Source organism: Rhinoderma darwinii, chromosome 10 (assembly GCF_050947455.1).
Source record: "Rhinoderma darwinii isolate aRhiDar2 chromosome 10, aRhiDar2.hap1, whole genome shotgun sequence".
In the NCBI taxonomy this organism is placed as follows: Eukaryota; Metazoa; Chordata; class Amphibia; order Anura; family Rhinodermatidae; genus Rhinoderma; species Rhinoderma darwinii.
This window is the reverse complement of record NC_134696.1, coordinates 1,363,199-1,383,043: the sequence shown is the minus strand read 5'-3', so window position 1 is coordinate 1,383,043 and position 19,845 is coordinate 1,363,199. Positions and strand designations below refer to the sequence as shown.

Genomic DNA, 19,845 nt, shown 5'->3' with positions numbered 1-19,845 from the left:
ATCTCAACCAGAAGAGAAGCGCCTCATAAATCACACATCTCATCCAGAAAAGAAGCGCCCCCTAAATCACATATCTGATCCAGAAGAGAAGCGCCTCCTAAATCACACATCTCATCCAGAAGAGAAGCGCCTCATAAATCACACATCTCATCCACAGAGAAGCGTCTCATAAATCACACATCTCATCCAGAAGACAAGCGTCTCATAAATCACACATCTCATCCAGAGAGAAGCGCCTCATAAATCACACATCCCATCCAGAAGAGAAGCGCCTCATAAATCACACATCTCATCCACAGAGAAGTGGCTCATAAATCACACATCTGATCCAGAAGAAAAGCGCCTCATAAATCACACATCTCATCCAGAAGAGAAGCGTCTCATAAATCACACATCTTATCCAGAAGAGAAGCGCCTCATAAATCACACATCTTATCCAGAAGAGAAGCGCCTCATAAATCACACATCTTATCCAGAAGAGAAGCGTCTCATAAATCACATCTCATCCAGAAGAGAAGCGCCTCATAAATCACACATCTCATCCAGAAGAGAAGCGTCTAATAAATCACACATCATCTAGAAGAGAAGCTCCTCATAGATCACACATCTCATCCAGAAGAGAAGCGCCTCATAAATCACACATCTCATCCAGAAGAGAAGCGTCTCATAAATCACACATCTCATCCAGAAGAGAAGCATCTCATAAATCACACATCTCATCCAGAGAGAAGCGCCTCATAAATCACACATCTCATCCAGAGAGAAGTGGCTCATAAATCACACATCTCATCCAGAAGAGAAGCGTCTCATAAATCACATCTCATCCAGAAGAGAAGCGCCTCATAAATCACACATCTCATCCAGAAGAGAAGCGTCTAATAAATCACACATCATCTAGAAGAGAAGCTCCTCATAGATCACACATCTCATCCAGAAGAGAAGCGCCTCATAAATCACACATCTCATCCAGAAGAGAAGCGTCTCATAAATCACACATCTCATCCAGAAGAGAAGTGTCTCATAAATCACACATCTCATCCAGAAGAGAAGCGTCTCATAAATCACACATCTCATCCAGAAGAGAAGCTTCTCAGAAATCACACATCATCCAGAAGAGAAGCGCCTCATAAATCACACATCTCATCCACAGAGAAGCGTCTCATAAATCACACATCTCATCCAGAAGAGAAGCGCCTCATAAATCACACATCTCATCCAGAAGAGAAGCGCCTCATAAATCACACATCTCATCCACAGAGAAGCGTCTCATAAATCACACATCTTATCCAGAAGAGAAGCGCCTCATAAATCACACATCTTATCCAGAAGAGAAGCGTCTCATAAATCACACATCTCATCCAGAAGAGAAGCGTCTCATAAATCACACATCTCATCCAGAGAGAAGCGCCTCATAAATCACACATCCCATCCAGAGAGAAGTGGCTCATAAATCACACATCTCATCCAGAGAGAAGCGCCTCATAAATCACACATCCCATCCAGAGAGAAGTGGCTCATAAATCACACATCTGATCCAGAAGAGAAGCGCCTCATAAATCACACATCTCATCCAGAAGAAAAGCGCCTCATAAATCACACATCTCATCCAGAAGAGAAGCGTCTCATAAATCACACATGTTATCCAGAAGAGAAGCGCCTCATAAATCACACATCTCATCCAGAAGAGAAGCGTCTCATAAATCACACATCTCATCCAGAAGAGAAGCATCTCATAAATCACACATCTCATCCAGAGAGAAGCGCCTCATAAATCACACATCTCATCCAGAGAGAAGTGGCTCATAAATCACACATCTCATCCAGAAGAGAAGCGTCTCATAAATCACATCTCATCCAGAAGAGAAGCGCCTCATAAATCACACATCTCATCCAGAAGAGAAGCGTCTAATAAATCACACATCATCTAGAAGAGAAGCTCCTCATAGATCACACATCTCATCCAGAAGAGAAGCGCCTCATAAATCACACATCTCATCCAGAAGAGAAGCGTCTCATAAATCACACATCTCATCCAGAAGAGAAGTGTCTCATAAATCACACATCTCATCCAGAAGAGAAGCGTCTCATAAATCACACATCTCATCCAGAAGAGAAGCTTCTCAGAAATCACACATCATCCAGAAGAGAAGCGTCTCATAAATCACACATCTCATCCAAAAGAGAAGCTTTTCAGAAATCACACATCATCCAGAAGAGAAGCGCCTCATAAATCACACATCTCATCCAGAAGAGAAGCGCCTCATAAATCACACATCTCATCCAGAAGAGAAGTTTCTCATAAATCACACATCTCATCCAGAAGTGAAGCGCCTCATAAATCACATCTCATCCAGAAGAGAAGCATCTCATAAATCACACATCTCATCTAGAAGAGAAGAGTCTCATAAATCACACATCTCATCTAGAAGAGAAGCTTCTCAGAAATCATACATCATCCAGAAGAGAAGCGCCTCATAAATCACACAGCTCATCCAGAAGAAAAGCGCCTCATAAATCACACATCTCATCCACAGAGAAGCGTCTCAGAAATCACACATCTCAACCAGAAGAGAAGCGCCTCATAAATCACACATCTCATCCAGAAAAGAAGCGCCCCCTAAATCACATATCTGATCCAGAAGAGAAGCGCCTCCTAAATCACACATCTCATCCAGAAGAGAAGCGCCTCATAAATCACACATCTCATCCACAGAGAAGCGTCTCATAAATCACACATCTCATCCAGAAGACAAGCGTCTCATAAATCACACATCTCATCCAGAGAGAAGCGCCTCATAAATCACACATCCCATCCAGAAGAGAAGCGCCTCATAAATCACACATCTCATCCACAGAGAAGTGGCTCATAAATCACACATCTGATCCAGAAGAAAAGCGCCTCATAAATCACACATCTCATCCAGAAGAGAAGCGTCTCATAAATCACACATCTTATCCAGAAGAGAAGCGCCTCATAAATCACACATCTTATCCAGAAGAGAAGCGTCTCATAAATCACACCTCATCCAGAAGAGAAGTGTCTCATAAATCACACATCTCATCCAGAAAAGAAGCGCCCCCTAAATCACACATCTGATCCAGAAGAGAAGCGCCTCCTAAATCACACATCTCATCAAGAAGAAAAGCGCCTCATAAATCACACATCTCATCCACAGAGAAGCGTCTCATAAATCACACATCTTATCCAGAAGAGAAGCGCCTCATAAATCACACATTTATCCAGAAGAGAAGCGTCTCATAAATCACACATCTCATCCAGAAGAGAAGCGTCTCATAAATCACACATCTCATCCAGAGAGAAGCGCCTCATAAATCACACATCCCATCCAGAGAGAAGTGGCTCATAAATCACACATCTCATCCAGAGAGAAGCGCCTCATAAATCACACATCCCATCCAGAGAGAAGTGGCTCATAAATCACACATCTGATCCAGAAGAGAAGCGCCTCATAAATCACACATCTCATCCAGAAGAAAAGCGCCTCATAAATCACACATCTCATCCAGAAGAGAAGCGTCTCATAAATCACACATGTTATCCAGAAGAGAAGCGCCTCATAAATCACACATCTCATCCAGAAGAGAAGCGTCTCATAAATCACACATCTCATCCAGAAGAGAAGCATCTCATAAATCACACATCTCATCCAGAGAGAAGCGCCTCATAAATCACACATCTCATCCAGAAGAGAAGCATCTCATAAATCACACATCTCATCCAGAGAGAAGTGGCTCATAAATCACACATCTCATCCAGAAGAGAAGCGTCTCATAAATCACATCTCATCCAGAAGAGAAGCGCCTCATAAATCACACATCTCATCCAGAAGAGAAGCATCTAATAAATCACACATCATCTAGAAGAGAAGCTCCTCATAGATCACACATCTCATCCAGAAGAGAAGCGCCTCATAAATCACACATCTCATCCAGAAGAGAAGCGTCTCATAAATCACACATCTCATCCAGAAGAGAAGTGTCTCATAAATCACACATCTCATCCAGAAGAGAAGCGTCTCATAAATCACACATCTCATCCAGAAGAGAAGCTTCTCAGAAATCACACATCATCCAGAAGAGAAGCGCCTCATAAATCACACATATCATCCAGAAGAGAAGCGCCTCATAAATCACACATCTCATCCAGAAGAGGTGTCTCATAAATCACACATCTCATCCAGAAGAGAAGCGCCTCATAAATCACACATCTCATCCAGAAGAGAAGCTTCTCAGAAATCACACATCATCCAGAAGAGAAGCGCCTCATAAATCACACATCTCATCCAGAAGAGAAGCGCCTCATAAATCACACATCTCATCCAGAAGAGAAGTGTCTCATAAATCACACATCTCATCCAGAAGTGAAGCGCCTCATAAATCACACATCTCATCCAGAAGAGAAGCATCTCATAAATCACACATCTCATCTAGAAGAGAAGAGTCTCATAAATCACACATCTCATCTAGAAGAGAAGTGTCTCAGAAATCACACTTCCAGAAGAGAAGCGCCTCATAAATCACACAGCTCATCCAGAAGAAAAGCGCCTCATAAATCACACATCTCATCCACAGAGAAGCGTCTCATAAATCACACATCTCATCCAGATGAGAAGTGCCTCATAAATCACACATCTCATCCAGAAAAGAAGCGCCCCCTAAATCACACATCTGATCCAGAAGAGAAGCGCCTCCTAAATCACACATCTCATCCAGAAGAGAAGCGCCTCATAAATCACACATCTCATCCACAGAGAAGCGTCTCATAAATCACACATCTCATCCAGAAGAGAAGCGTCTCATAAATCACACATCTCATCCAGAGAGAAGCGCCTCATAAATCACACATCCCATCCAGAAGAGAAGCGCCTCATAAATCACACATCTCATCCACAGAGAAGTGGCTCATAAATCACACATCTCATCCAGAAGAGAAGCGTCTCATAAATCACACTTCTCATCCAGAAGAGAAGCGTCTCATAAATCACACATCTCATCCAGAGAGGAGCGCCCCATAAATCACACATCTCATCCAGAGAGAAGTGGCTCATAAATCACACATCTCATCCAGAAGAGAAGCATCTCATAAATCACATCTCATCCAGAAGAGAAGCGCCTCATAAATCACACATCTCATCCAGAAGAGAAGCGTTTAATAAATCACACATCATCTAGAAGAGAAGCGCCTCATAGATCCCACATCTCATCCAGAGAGAAGTGGCTCATAAATCACACATCTCATCCAGAAGAGAAGCATCTCATAAATCACATCTCATCCAGAAGAGAAGCGCCTCATAAATCACACATCTCATCCAGAAGAGAAGCGTCTAATAAATCACACATCATCTAGAAGAGAAGCACCTCATAGATCCCACATCTCATCCAGAGAGAAGTGGCTCATAAATCACACATCTCATCCAGAAGAGAAGCATCTCATAAATCACATCTCATCCAGAAGAGAAGCTCCTCATAGATCACACATCTCATCCAGAAGAGAAGCGTCTCATAAATCACACATCTCATCCAGAAGAGAAGCGTCTCATAAATCACACATCTCATCCAGAAGAGAAGTGTCTCATAAATCACACATCTCATCCAGAAGAGAAGCACCTCATAAATCACACATCTCATCTAGAAGAGAAGCGTCTCAGAAATCACACATCTCATCCAGAAGAGAAGCTTCTCAGAAATCACACATCATCCAGAAGAGAAGCGCCTCATAAATCACACATCTCATCCAGAAGAGAAGCGCCTCATAAATCACACATCTCATCCAGAAAAGAAGCGCCCCCTAAATTACACATCTGATCCAGAAGAGAAGCGCCTCATAAATCACACGTCTCATCCAGAAGAGAAGCGCCTCATAAATCACACATCTCATCCAGAAGAGAAGCGCCTCATAAATCACACATCTTATCCAGAAAAGAAGCGCCCCCTAAATTACACATCTGATCCAGAAGAGAAGCACCTCATAAATCACACATCTCATCCAGAAGAGCAGCGCCTCATAAATCACACGTCTCATCCAGAAGAGCAGCGCCTCATAAGTCACACATCTCATTCAGAAGAGCAGCGCCTCATAAATCACACATCTCATCCAGAAGGCAAGCGCCTCCTAAATCACACATCTCATCCAGAAGGCAAGCGCCTCCTAAATCACACATCTCATCCAGAAGAGAAGTGCCTCATAAATCACACATCTCATCCAGAAAAGAAGCGCCCCCTAAATCACACATCTGATCCAGAAGAGAAGCGTCTCATAAATCACACATCTCATCCAGAAGAGAAGCGCCACATAAATCACACATCTCATCCAGAAGAGAAGCGCCTCATAAATCACACATCATCCAGAAGAGAAACGCCTCATAAATCACACATCTCATCCAGAAGAGAAGCGTCTCATAAATCACACATCTCATCCAGAAGAGAAGCGTCTCATAAATCACACATATCATCCAGAAGAGAAGCTTCTCATAAATCACACATCTCATCCAGAAGAGAAGCTCCTCCTAAATCAGACATCTCATCCAGAGAGAAGCGCCTCATAAATCACACATCTCATCCAGAGAGAAGCGCCTCATAAATCACACATCTCATCCAGAGAGAAGCGTCTCATAAATCACACATCTCATCCAGAGAGAAGCATCTCATAAATCACACATCTCATCCAGAAGAGAAGCGTCTCATAAATCACATCTGATCCAGAAGAGAAGCGCCTCATAAATCACACATCTCATCCAGAAGAGAAGCGCCTCATAAATCACACATCTCATCCAGAGAGAAGCTTCTCATAAATCACACATCTCATCCAGAGAGAAGCGCCTCATAAATCACACATCTCATCCAGAGAGAAGCACCTCATAAATCACACATCTCATCCAGAAGAGAAGCGTCTCATAAATGACACATCTCATCCAGAAGAGAAGCGCCTCATAAATCACACATCTCATCCAGAAGAGAAGCGCCTCATAAATCACACATCTCATCCAGAGAGAAGCGTCTCATAAATCACACATCTCATCCAGAAGAGAAGCGTCTCATAAATCACATCTCATCCAGAAGAGAAGCGTCTCAGAAATCACACATCTCATCCAGAGAGAAGCGTCTCATAAATCACACATCTCATCCAGAAGAGAAGCGTCTCATAAATCACACATCTCATCCAGAAGAGAAGCGTCTCATAAATCACACATCTCATCCAGAAGAGAAGCGTCTCATAAATCACACATCTGATCCAGAAGAGAAGCGTCTCATAAATCACACATCTGATCCAGAAGAGAAGCGTCTCATAAATCACACATCTCATCCAGAAGAGAAGCGCCTCATAAATCACACCTCATCCAGAAACTCTCACCATACATTATATAGGCCGAGCCGCCAACTGCTGCCAATCTGATGTCTATGACGACTGCTTACCTGACAGCCCGTCTGATCCCCTAGAGATAAGCAGCACCCAACTGAGAAATCACCACATGGCCCATAGGGGAAAACCTCCTATGGGGCGGCCTTTAAATCTTCTATAGATGCTGAGTGACAACTAGTAATGGCCGCCATGACACTGCCAATAAGGGTTGTCACCCAGCTTTTCACACACCCTGAGTGGCATTCGTGTCTGTGGGAGCGACGAGCGAGCGTCCATACTTATTATCACTGAGGCCCTTACCATGACCGCTGTCAAAGAACTCTGTCAGGTGCCTGGCGCTGCACGGGGACCACGGCATGGACTGGTTCAGCTGCAGGAACAGAGGAGCCATCAAGTGGTGAAGATCCAGATCCCCAAACACTTTCCTGCAGTTATTGGAGTTGTCATGCGGAATACTGAGGACATGAGCTGAGGAAAAGCAGGAGACGCCTCATTACCGGAGCAAGAAACTATCTATCTATCTATCTATCTATCTATCTATCTATCTATCTAATCTAATATATCTATCTATCTATCTATCTATCTATCTATCTATCTATCTATCTATCTATCTATCTATCTATCTATCTATCTATCTAATCTAATCTATCTATCTATCTATCTATCTCATATCTATCTATCTATCTATCTATCTATCTCATATCTATCTATCTATCTATCTATCTATCTGTAATTTCGGGGTAGGGAGACAGACAAGTGAGCCCTAATCTACCCGCCACTCAGTCCCTGCCTACTTGCAAAGACCCGCCCTAGGCGATGGGGTACAACTGGGCGACGGTCCCTACAATCAATAGGTGCACGACAGACAAACAGACAAGGGTACAAGACGCCAGGGAAATGGGGAAGTTGCCCACGGGGACACCGTGAGCAACAAGCGAGGTGAACGAGCCGAGTCAAACCAGGAGATGAGCGAGGTACAAAAACGCAGAGCAGAAGAGTGGTCAGTAAAGCCAAGGTCAATCACAAGCAGAGGATCAGTAGTTCAAGAAGCTGCAGCAGGGCCAGGAAACCAACAGAGAAGAATCACAAGCAAGGAGGAACAGGAAAGGCAGGTATAAATAGACAGCTCCGTCTGGCCAGGCTGTGATAGGCTCTCCCACTCCTAAGCCTGCCATCCTGAGTGGTGGAAGATGGAGTCAGTCTCACAGACATAGAAGCAGGTGCAGACTGATTACCTATGGGCGTCGACACAGAAGTTGTGTCTGGCAGATCCTTTACAGTACCCCCCCCTTTTATGAGGGGCCACTGGACCCTTTCTAGGTGGACCTGGTTTATTGGGGAAACGAAGGTGGAACCTCCTGAGCAATACCCCAGCGTGAACATCCCGGGCGGGTACCCAAGTCCTCTCCTCAGGCCCGTATCCTCTCCAATGGACCAGGTACTGGAGGGAGCATTGGACCATCCTGCTGTCCACAATCTTGGCCACCTCGAATTCTACCCCCTCAGGGGTGAGAACAGGGACCGGAGGTTTCCTTGAGGGAGCCAAGGACGGGGAGCAGCGTTTAAGGAGGGAGGCATGAAACACGTCATGTACTCGAAAAGACGGGGGCAACTCCAGTCGGAAGGAGACAGAGTTAAGGACTTCAATGACCTTGTATGGCCCTATAAACCGGGGAGCAAACTTCTTGGATGGGACTTTAAGGCGCAAATTTTTTGACGATAGCCACACCAGATCCCCGGCCACAAACAAGGGGTTAGCAGAACGTCTTCTATCTGCCTGAGTTTTTTGTACGCTCTGGGACGCCTCTAGGTTCTTCTGAACCTGGGCCCAGACTTTGCACAGTTCCCGATGAACGACATCTACCTCGGGATTGTTGGAACTACCAGGTGAAACGGAGGAGAACCGTGGATTAAACCCAAAATTACAGAAAAAGGGGGAGACCCCTGACGAGTTACTGACCCGGTTATTAAGGGAAAATTCAGCGAGGGGAATGAATGAGACCCAATCATATTGACAGTCAGAGATAAAACACCTTAAATATTGTTCTAGAGACTGATTAGTCCTCTCAGTTTGGCCATTAGTTTCAGGATGGAAGGCCGAGGAGAAGGACAGATCAATCTCCAACTTTTTACAGAAGGCTCTCCAAAACAATGAAACAAATTGTACCCCTCTGTCAGAAACAATATTGACAGGGACCCCATGGAGACGCAGGATGTGTTTGACAAACAAGGTAGCTAACGTCTTAGCATTGGGTAGTTTCTTGAGGGGCACAAAGTGGCACATCTTACTGAAGCGGTCTACTACAACCCACACCACCGACTTGCCTTGAGATGGAGGCAAATCGGTGATGAAATCCATGGAGATATGGGTCCAAGGTCTCTGGGGAACGGGCAAAGAACATAGTAAGCCCGCTGGTCGGGACCTGGGAGTCTTGGACCTAGCACAAACTTCACAAGCGGCGACGTAGGCTTTAACGTCTTTGAGCAACCCAGGCCACCAATAGTTTCTGGCAATGAGGTGTTTGGTACCCAGGATGACTGGATGACCAGATAGTGCAGAGTCATGATTTTCCCTAAGTACCCTTAGCCGGAATTGCAGGGGAACAAACAGATTGTTCTCAGGAAGGTTCCCGGGAGCTGAACCTTAATCAGCCGCAATTTCAGAGACTAAATCAGAATCAATAGAGGAAATGATTATACCTGGAGGCAAAACACAAGCAGGATCTTCCTCCGAAGGAGGGCTGGCCATGAAGCTACGCGACAGTGCATCAGCCTTAATATTTTTAGACCCAGCCCTATACGTGACCAAAAAGTTGAATCTGGTAAAAAATAACGCCCATCGAGCTTGTCTCGGGTTTAGCCTCCGGGCAGATTCTAGGAAAACCAGATTCTTGTGGTCGGTAAGGACCGTTACCTGGTGCCTAGCCCCCTCCAGGAAGTGGCGCCACTCTTCAAATGTCCATTTAATGGCTAAGAGTTCGTGGTTGCCAATATCATAGTTACTCTCAGTGGGCGAAAACTTCCTGGAGAAGTAGGCACAGGGACGGAGATGGGTGAGGGACCTGGTACCCTGGGACAAGACAGCCCCCAGTCCCACCTCGGACGCGTCAACCTCCACGATAAATGGCTCCATTTGGTTGGGCTGAACCAGCACTGGGACCGAGATAAAGCACTTCTTAAGGACCTCAAAAGCCTGGACAGCCTCAGGAGGCCAGTGGAGGAGATCAGCACCTTTGCGAGTGAGATACGTAAGAGGCTTAGCGATGACCGAGAAGTTAGCAATTAATCTCCTGTAATAATTAGCGAACCCCAGGAAGCACTGTAACGCCTTCAGGGAGGCAGGTTGGACCCATTCCGCCACAGCCTGGACCTTGGCGGGGTCAATGCGGAATTCATGAGGAGTGAAGATTTTACCTAAAAACGGTATCTCCTGCACCCCAAACACCCATTTTTCGGTCTTAGCAAACAGTTTGTTTTCCCGAAGGGCCTGGAGCACTTTCCTGACATGCTCAATGTGGGAGGACCAGTCCTTGGAAAACACAAGTATGTCATCAAGGTACACTAGAAGAAATACCCCCAGGTAGTCTCTTAAAACCTCATTTATGAAATTCTGGAAGACCGCGGGAGCATTATACAACCCAAAGGGCATGACGAGGTATTCGAAATGACCTTCGGGCGTGTTAAACGCAGTCTTCCACTCATCCCCCTCTTTTTGATGCGGATAAGGTTATACGCCCCCCGTAGATCAAACTTAGAGAACCATTGGGCCCCCTGAACCTGATTAAAGAGATCAGGAATCAAAGGAAGGGGATACTGGTTCCTTACAGTGACCTTATTCAAGTTACGGTAGTCAATGCATGGCCTAAGACCACCATCCTTCTTCCCTACGAAGAAGAAGCCAGCACCTATCGGAGAAGTAGAGGGGCGAATGTAACCCTTGGCCACGCATTCCTGGATATACTCTCTCATGGCTTCACGTTCGGGACAAGAGAGATAAAATATCCTACCCTTAGGTAGCTCCTGGTACCAATTCGATAGCGCAATCGTATTCTCTATGAGGAGGTAACACTTCGGAGGCCTTCTTAGAGAAAACATCGGCAAAGTCCTGAACAAACTCAGGTAGCGTGTTCACCTCCTCAGGGGGAGAAATAGAATTAACAGAAAAACATGACGTCAAGCATTCATTACCCCATTTGGTAAGCTCCCCAGAATTCCAGTCAAACGTGGGATTATGCAACTGCAACCAGGGAAGGCCTAAAACCAAATCGGACGATAATCCCTGCATCACCAGTACAGAGCATTGCTCCAAATGCATGGAGCCAACAAGGAGTTCAAAAACAGGGGTATGCTGTGTAAAATAACCATTAGCAAGAGGAGTGGAGTCGATACCCACTACCGGGACAGGTTTAGGCAAATCAATCAAAGGCATAGCAAGGGACATAGCAAATTCCACAGACATGATATTAGCAGAAGACCCTGAATCCACGAAGGCACTGCCGGTAGCAGACCTACCACCAAAAGAGACCTGAAAGGGAAGCAAGATTTTATTAGGTTTCATCTTTATGGGAAATACCTGTGCGCCCAAGTGATCTCCCCGATGATCACTTAGGCGCGGAAGTTCTTCCGGCTGCTTATTCTTACGCCTAGGACAGTTGTTCACTTGATGCTTGTCATCCCCACAGTAGAAGCAGAGACCATTCTTCCTGCGGAACTCTCTACGTTGTTGGGGGGACACGGAGGCCCCGAGTTGCATAGATACCTCCGAGTCTTCCGTGGAAAAATGAAGCAACGAAACCTCGGGAGGCATCATGGGGGAGTCAGAGGGGAAAACACAAACACGTTCAAGTTGTCGTTCCCTGAGACGTCGGTCAAGTCGTACCGCTAAAGCTATAACCTGATCTAGGGAGTCAGAAGAGGGATAGCTAACTAGCAGGTCTTTCAGGGCGTTCGACAGACCCAACCTAAACTGGCACCTTAAGGCAGGGTCATTCCACCGAGAAGCTACGCACCACTTCCTAAAGTCAGAGCAATACTCCTCAACAGGTCTCTTACCCTGACGTAAGGTCACCAGCTGACTCTCGGCAAAGGCAGTCCTGTCAGTCTCGTCATAAATGAGTCCGAGAGCAGAAAAGAAAAGATCAACGGAGGAAAGTTCAGGGGCGTCAGGAGCCAAGGAGAAGGCCCATTCTTGGGGCCCGTCCTGGAGCCGGGACATAATTATACCCACCCGCTGGCTCTCAGAACCTGAGGAGTGGGGCTTTAAGCGAAAATAGAGCCTACAACTCTCCCGAAAGGAGAAAAAAGTCTTCCGGTCCCCTGAGAACCGGTCAGGCAACTTGAGGTGGGGTTCAAGAGGTGAGGTGAGGGGCACTACCAGGGTAGCATCAGGCTGGTTGTCCCTCTGAGCCAGGGCCTGGACCTGTAGGGAGAGGCCCTGCATTTGCTGAGCCAGGGTCTCAAGGGGGTCCATAGTGGTGTGAGGGACCAGGGTAGACTAGGTATATAGGCTTGTGATTATGTAATGACAGGGATAGGGAAACAGACAAGTGAGCCCTAATCTACCCGCCACTCAGTCCCTGCCTACTTGCAACGACCCGCCCTAGGCGACGGGGTACAACTGGGCAGCGGTCCCTACACTCAATAGGTGCACGACAGACAAACAGACAAGGGTACAAGAAGTCAGGGAAATGGGAAAGTTGCCCACGGGGACACCGTGAGCAACAAGCAAGGTGAACGAGCCGAGTCAAACCAGGAGATCAGCGAGGTACAAAAACGCAGAGCAGAAGAGTGGTCAGTAAAGCCAAGGTCAATCACAAGCAGAGGATCAGTAGTACAAGAAGCTGCAGCAGGGCCAGGAAACCAACAGAGAAGAATCACAAGCAAAGGAGGAACAGGAAAGGCAGGTATAAATAGACAGAGGGCGGGAGCTAACTCCGTCTGGCCAGGCTGTGATAGGCTCTCCCACTCCTAAGCCTGCCATCCTGAGTGGTGGAAGATGGAGTCAGTCTCACAGACATAGAAGCAGGTGCAGACTGATTACCTATGGGCGTGGATACAGAAGCTGTGCCTGGCAGATCCTTTACACTATCTATCTCATATCTATCTATCTATCTATCTATCTATCTATCTATCTATCTATCTATCTATCTATCTATCTATCTATCTATCTATCTATCTCATATCTATCTATCTATCTATCTCATATATATCTATCTATCTATCTATCTATCTCATATCTATCTATCTATCTATCTATCTATCTATCTATCTATCTATCTATCTATCTATCTATCTATCTATCTATCTATCTCTCTCTCTCTCTCTCTCTCTCTCTCTATCTCTCTCTCTCTCTCTCTATCTATCTATCTATCTAGTTTCGGATATACCTAGTTCATGTGCGAGTGTGTAACCGGCCTGCAGTCCATCGTCTTCAATCACTGAGCAGCTCTTTCTTGGCTCGCACACGGTTCCGATATCAGCCACCCCCAGTGTATCGCAGCTGTCGTGTCCACAAAAATCCTGCCACATAAAAACACAACAGTCAGCGCCAACGAGCCGGAGAGCTGATCACAGGAACATGACCCGGGGGTGTGGGGTGATCACAGAGACATGACCCGGGGGTGTGGGGTGATCACAGAGACATGACCCGGGGGTGTGGGGTGATCACAGGGACATGACCCGGGGGTGTGGGGTGATCACAGAGACATGACCCGGGGGTGTGGGGTGATCACAGAGACATGACCCGGGGGTGTGGGGTGATCACAGGGACATGACCCGGGGGTGTGGGGTGATCACAGAGACATGACCCGGGGGTGTGGGGTGATCACAGGGACATGACCCGGGGGTGTGGGGTGATCACAGAGACATGACCCGGGGGTGTGGGGTGATCACAGGGACATGACCCAGGGGTGTGGGGTGATCACAGAGACATGACCCGGGGGTGTGGGGTGATCACAGGGACATGACCCGGGGGTGTGGGGTGATCACAGGGACATGACCCGGGGGTGTGGGGTGATCACAGAGACATGACCCGGGGGTGTGGGGTGATCACAGGGACATGACCCGGGGGTGTGGGGTGATCACAGAGACATGACCCGGGGGTGTGGGGTGATCACAGGGACATGACCCAGGGGTGTGGGGTGATCACAGAGACATGACCCGGGGGTGTGGGGTGATCACAGGGACATGACCCGGGGGTGTGGGGTGATCACAGGGACATGACCCAGGGGTGTGGGGTGATCACAGAGACATGACCCGGGGGTGTGGGGTGATCACAGGGACATGACCCGGGGGTGTGGGGTGATCACAGAGACATGACCCGGGGGTGTGGGGTGATGGTCACAAGTTCATGGGTCCGTCTATTTCTGCTCTTCTCCTTCCAGACTGCAAATATGACAGAATAATCCTCCGATATGAGATCCATCGTCTCCGGATAACGGATCGTTGCAGCAGGATGCGGGTGACCTAAAGCCGGAGCCTGCCGCTCCTTATATTAACCCCTGGCCGTGCGGTATACGGTTTTTACTGGATGCCTTTGGAATATCGTATTCTGCTGCGCTATTCCATAAAGCAGAAAAAAGTTTTAGCGACATATTCCAGCCCGACGGAGGCCAAAAAAGACTCTTCTGACCTCAGCCGGGTGAATGGCGGCTATAGATACGTCTAACGCACGCACCGGAGGGTGGGGAAGCCCTAATACTGAGAAATGTGCCCATATTCTGCTTTATTTATCTTCCACAAATCTTAAGTTACATCCTTTCTTATACTCCAGACACATCTAGAGCTGCATTCATAATGCTGCTGATATTCACATCCAAATCGGCATTCACAATGCTGCTGGCTGCTCCGCCATCGCTGTACAGACACAAACACCTCGACACGTTAAGTGAGAATCTATGATCATTGTACTCCGCGGCGCCGTGCGTCCTCTTCACCTGCCGCAGCGCACCATAGACGTGTATGTTCTGTACAGAGAACGGCCCTACAGGAAGCAGCGCTGAGAGGTTCCGCAACCTGAGAGCGAACATCAAAATTGTGAATGCAGCTCTGGAGGTAACAGGAGCATAACACATCATGTGACTCGGGATCAGTAAAACACGGATTTACAGGATTACTGAGCATTCTATGGAGCTGACAATCTATGCAGATGTGGCCTGCACTATGCGGTGTGAAGGGTAACCTACAGTCTGCGGTGGAATCAGCGGCTCCACACTCTTGATGGAGGGATCTCTGGCTTTATGGTTTCTATGGGAATGATTTAGGGGACATCTCGGACGCTCATGACAATCATCAATGTATAAGATATGTCGGAGGCTGAATCCATGAGTCCTGCCCCGTCTATGTGGCAGGTGAGCTGACGCTCTACAGTGAATACATCTCTGGCGGCGCAGCGTTTCTCATCTGGGGGTTCCTGAGAGGACGGGCCCAGATTTAGCAGAAAGCTGCGCACACGTTGCACGGTGGAAAGATTCTATTTGAGAGGCCGTTTCTCCTTTAAGGCCACGATCACACACAGTTTTGATGCAGTTTTTTGAGCAGGATTGAACACAACAGAAAGGAGACGCATCAGTCTTTTCTTTATACCTTTTGGATTCACTTCTGGCTTTGGATAAAAAAAATCTGCATCAAACTTTGTGTGTGATCGCGGCCTTAAGGAGCAGCAGTTGGGGCTCTGCGGAGATGTGACCAGACTGTAGCAGCCGCGCCAGGAATAGCAGTAGCAGATATTTATGGGTAGCCCAGACATTAGAAGGGGTCAGACCTGCCGGGTGAGGAGGATCGCCGTGTCGTAGTGCTCCGGGTGACGGTCGCTGGTCGGGTTGTAACTTTGCTGCCAATTGCAGAAGTTGCGTAGAATGAGGCCTCCATTGTCTGACACCTCCGGGCCCGAGTCTTCATCTTCAACTATCAGCACCTTCACCACCACCAGGTTGACGGAGTTCTTCAGGCTGGGGTGCCGGTAGATCCGAGCAGCCACAGACATCAGTGTCAGGAGGTGAAGCTGGAATGGGACATGAAGTTATTTAATATCAGTAGTAAACAAGACGTCATAATACAGAGGACGGCCGCCACCACATGCACGGCTCTGCTATATAATGAGGAGGGGGCTCTGCTATATAATGAGGAGGGGGGCTCTGCTATATAATGAGAAGGGGGCTCTGCTATATAATGAGGAGGGGGGGCTCTGCTATATAATGAGGAGGGGGGGCTCTGCTATATAATGAGGGGGGGGGCGTGCTCTGCTATATAATGAGGAGGGGGGCTCTGCTATATAATGAGATGGGGGGGGGCACTTCTACCACATTGTAGAGTTTATATCTAGATATTATCTCCAGAAATGCTCAGGAACTTTGTAAATCATTTGCTCCATTTATCTTGCAGTGATCGTGAGTTATGTCTAATACTCCACTTACATCCAGAGCTGCATCCACAAGTCTGCTGGCAGCTCTGAACTCCTCGCTATCCCTTCTGGTTTAATGTTTGTCAGTAAATCCCCCAGAACACAGGGCGGCAGATATTGCAGGACTTCACTGGACAAAGGACATCGACCACAACTTTATTCTGAACCAATAATAAATGTAATCTCCAAATAGTAAGAGGTGTGATGAGAAGGGGCGACACATGAGGAAGGCAGAAGTGGGGGCGTCTTATATCAGACACATCTATACCTGGACCCCGTGAGGCTCGGACTCTGCAGGGGGTGACATATAATAGCCGCCAGGCCTCGTATACCACCAGTCCGGTATATAAGATCTGCGAGGAGGAAGACGCAGGAAGAAATCAATCTACTCCCGGATATTGGTTGAAAAATCCACTTTTTAATGGACGTCCCACAAAACCCGTGGAATATAGAAACGTGGCATTAATGATATGACTAATCTACTGGAGGAGGGGGATTGTGTGCAGCAGGGACAGTCTCTGGAGCCCTATATGACATGGAGCTCCGCAATATACAGAGCCTGTCCCGTGTCCTCCGCTGATCGCTGCCGCTCTGATCCTTTATCCCGGTTATTGTTCAACAGGACGTCTCCATTTTTTGGGACTTTTGCACATTCGTCCAGCAGTGATGGAGTTAAGCCCCATCTTTGACCACCTCGCCACCCACCGGCCTTTCTATACATTTCCCACAGAGCTGCAATAGGAAGAGGGAGGGGGGACCTGGAAATAAAGGAGCCTTCTGGGGCGGCCGGACCTCTGTGTCTGGGAACCGCCTGACTCTGAAACTATAGCCGCACAGGTAGGGGGTGGGACGCCATAAAGGACGGCCGAGCTCCTCACTGGGGGCTTTGTTATGGGATTAAAGGAAACTTTTGGAAGCCAATTTTGTGGAGTGATCTGCGATGACAAATCTTTTTTACACGGGGCTTTAATGGTGATAACGCTCGGCCAGGGGCCCCCGGGCAACGCTCAGGGGCAATAAACACGTCCACCAAGTACTTGTCCCCCCAGTAACGGCTGTAAATGAGATATAACAGGCCGAAAAGCCCGGGATCCCAAAATCATGTACAACCCACAACACATGGAGCTTCTGTACACAGACATTTCATGTATTAATGGTGACAACCGCTGTATAGGATGAAATGGTGCGGCAGGTTGTCACAGCTCCGCCCCCGAGCATTGCTGATTATAACTATAATCTATATGTATAATCACACCCAGCGGACTCACCGCCGTGTAACCGCAGGGACCAGGAGCAAAATGTTCCATGTATTTCAGCGTATCATTTACTTAATTGTATAAGAGTAGCGTGGTACTGCTGGAGTGAATATGGACTACTACCCCGCCCAGCTGCTCTAGACTACTACCCCACCCAGCTGCTCTAGACTACTACCCCACCCAGCTGCTCTAGACTACTACCCCGCCCAGCTGCTCTAGACTACTACCCCGCTCAGCTGCTCTAGACTACTACCCCACTCTGCTGCTCTAGACTACTACCCCACTCAGCTGCTCTAGACTACTACCCCGCCCAGCTGCTCTAGACTACTACCCCGCTCAGCTGCTCTAGACTACTACCCCGCTCTGCTGCTCTAGACTATTACCCCGCCCAGCTGCTCTAGACTACTACCCCGCTCAGCTGCTCTAGACTACTACCCCACTCAGCTGCTCTAGACTACTACCCTGCCCAGCTGCTCTAGACTACTACCCCACTCAGCTGCTCTAGACTACTACCCCACTCAGCTGCTCTAGACTACTACCCCACTCAGCTGCTCTAGACTACTACCCCGCTCGGCTGCTCTCGACTACTACCCCACCCAGCTGCTCTAGACTACTACCCAGCTCAGCTGCTCTGGACTACTACCCCGCTCTGCTGCTCTAGACTACTACCCCGCCCAGCTGCTCTAGACTACTACCCCGCTCAGCTGCTCTAGACTACTACCCCACTGAGCTGCTCTAGACTACTACCCCACTCAGTTGCTCTAGACTACTACCCTGCCCAGCTGCTCTAGACTACTACCCCGCTCGGCTGCTCTAGACTACTACCCCACCCGGCTGCTCTAGACTACTACCCCACTCAGATGCTCTAGACTACTACCCCACTCAGCTGCTCTAGACTACTACCCCACCCGGCTGCTCTAGACTACTACCCCACTCAGCTGCTCTAGACTACTACCCCACTCAGCTGCTCTAGACTACTACCCCACCCAGCTGCTCCAGACTACTACCCCGCTGAGCTGCTCTAGACTACTACCCCGCTCTGCTACTCTAGACTACTACCCCGCCCAGCTGCTCTAGACTACTACCCCACTCAGCTGCTCTAGACTACTACCCCGCCCAGCTGCTCTAGACTACTACCCCGCTCAGTTGCTCTAGACTACTACCCCGCTTGGCTGCTCTAGACTACTACCCCGCCCAGCTGCTCTAGACTACTACCCCACTCAGCTGCTCTAGACTACTACCCCGCCCAGCTGCTCTAGACTACTACCCCGCTCAGTTGCTCTAGACTACTACCCCGCTCGGCTGCTCTAGACTACTACCCCGCCCAGCTGCTCTAGACTACTACCCTGCTCAGCTGCTCTAGACTACTACCAAGCTCTGCAACTCTAGACTACTACCCCGCCCAGCTGCTCTAGACTACTACCCCGCTCAGCTGCTCTAGACTACTACCCCGCCCAGCTGCTCTAGACTACTACCCCGCTCAGCTGCTCTAGACTACTACTACCCCACTCAGCCTGCGCTGTCATGGATGGAGCAGCTCCCTGTGTGAGAGGGACGTCTTCTCTCCTTACTAACTGCCGTGTGAGGTGCATCATTGACCCCAACCACATGAAGTGAAGCAGCACAAGCTCCGCCAGTCCAGAGGGGATTACAGGTGCAGGCAGCGATGTCAGGACCGAGAGACGCTGCAATGTGTTACAGGGGTCCGGAAGAGAGCAGAGGACGCCCCTCACCTCATCCCCCCGTCAGTTCACTCGGTGCAGTCACACTCTGTTCTATTCATCTGAACGCGGTTGTTTCTTTTGTGA

General features: G+C 48.0%; 1 protein-coding gene across 1 annotated transcript in view; it reads right to left on the bottom strand.

Annotated features, from left to right (window-relative positions):
• Positions 1 to 19,845, bottom strand: part of ADAMTS8 (ADAM metallopeptidase with thrombospondin type 1 motif 8) — a 47,894-nt gene that overhangs the window by 20,108 nt on the left and 7,941 nt on the right. Inside the window, exons 2-4 of the mRNA XM_075839101.1 lie at positions 16,143 to 16,382; positions 13,768 to 13,900; positions 7,682 to 7,849 (exon numbers count right to left, since the gene is read on the bottom strand). Of these exons, the coding sequence (XP_075695216.1) occupies positions 7,682 to 7,849; positions 13,768 to 13,900; positions 16,143 to 16,382 (541 nt within the window). The remainder of the gene's footprint in view (positions 1 to 7,681; positions 7,850 to 13,767; positions 13,901 to 16,142; positions 16,383 to 19,845) is intronic.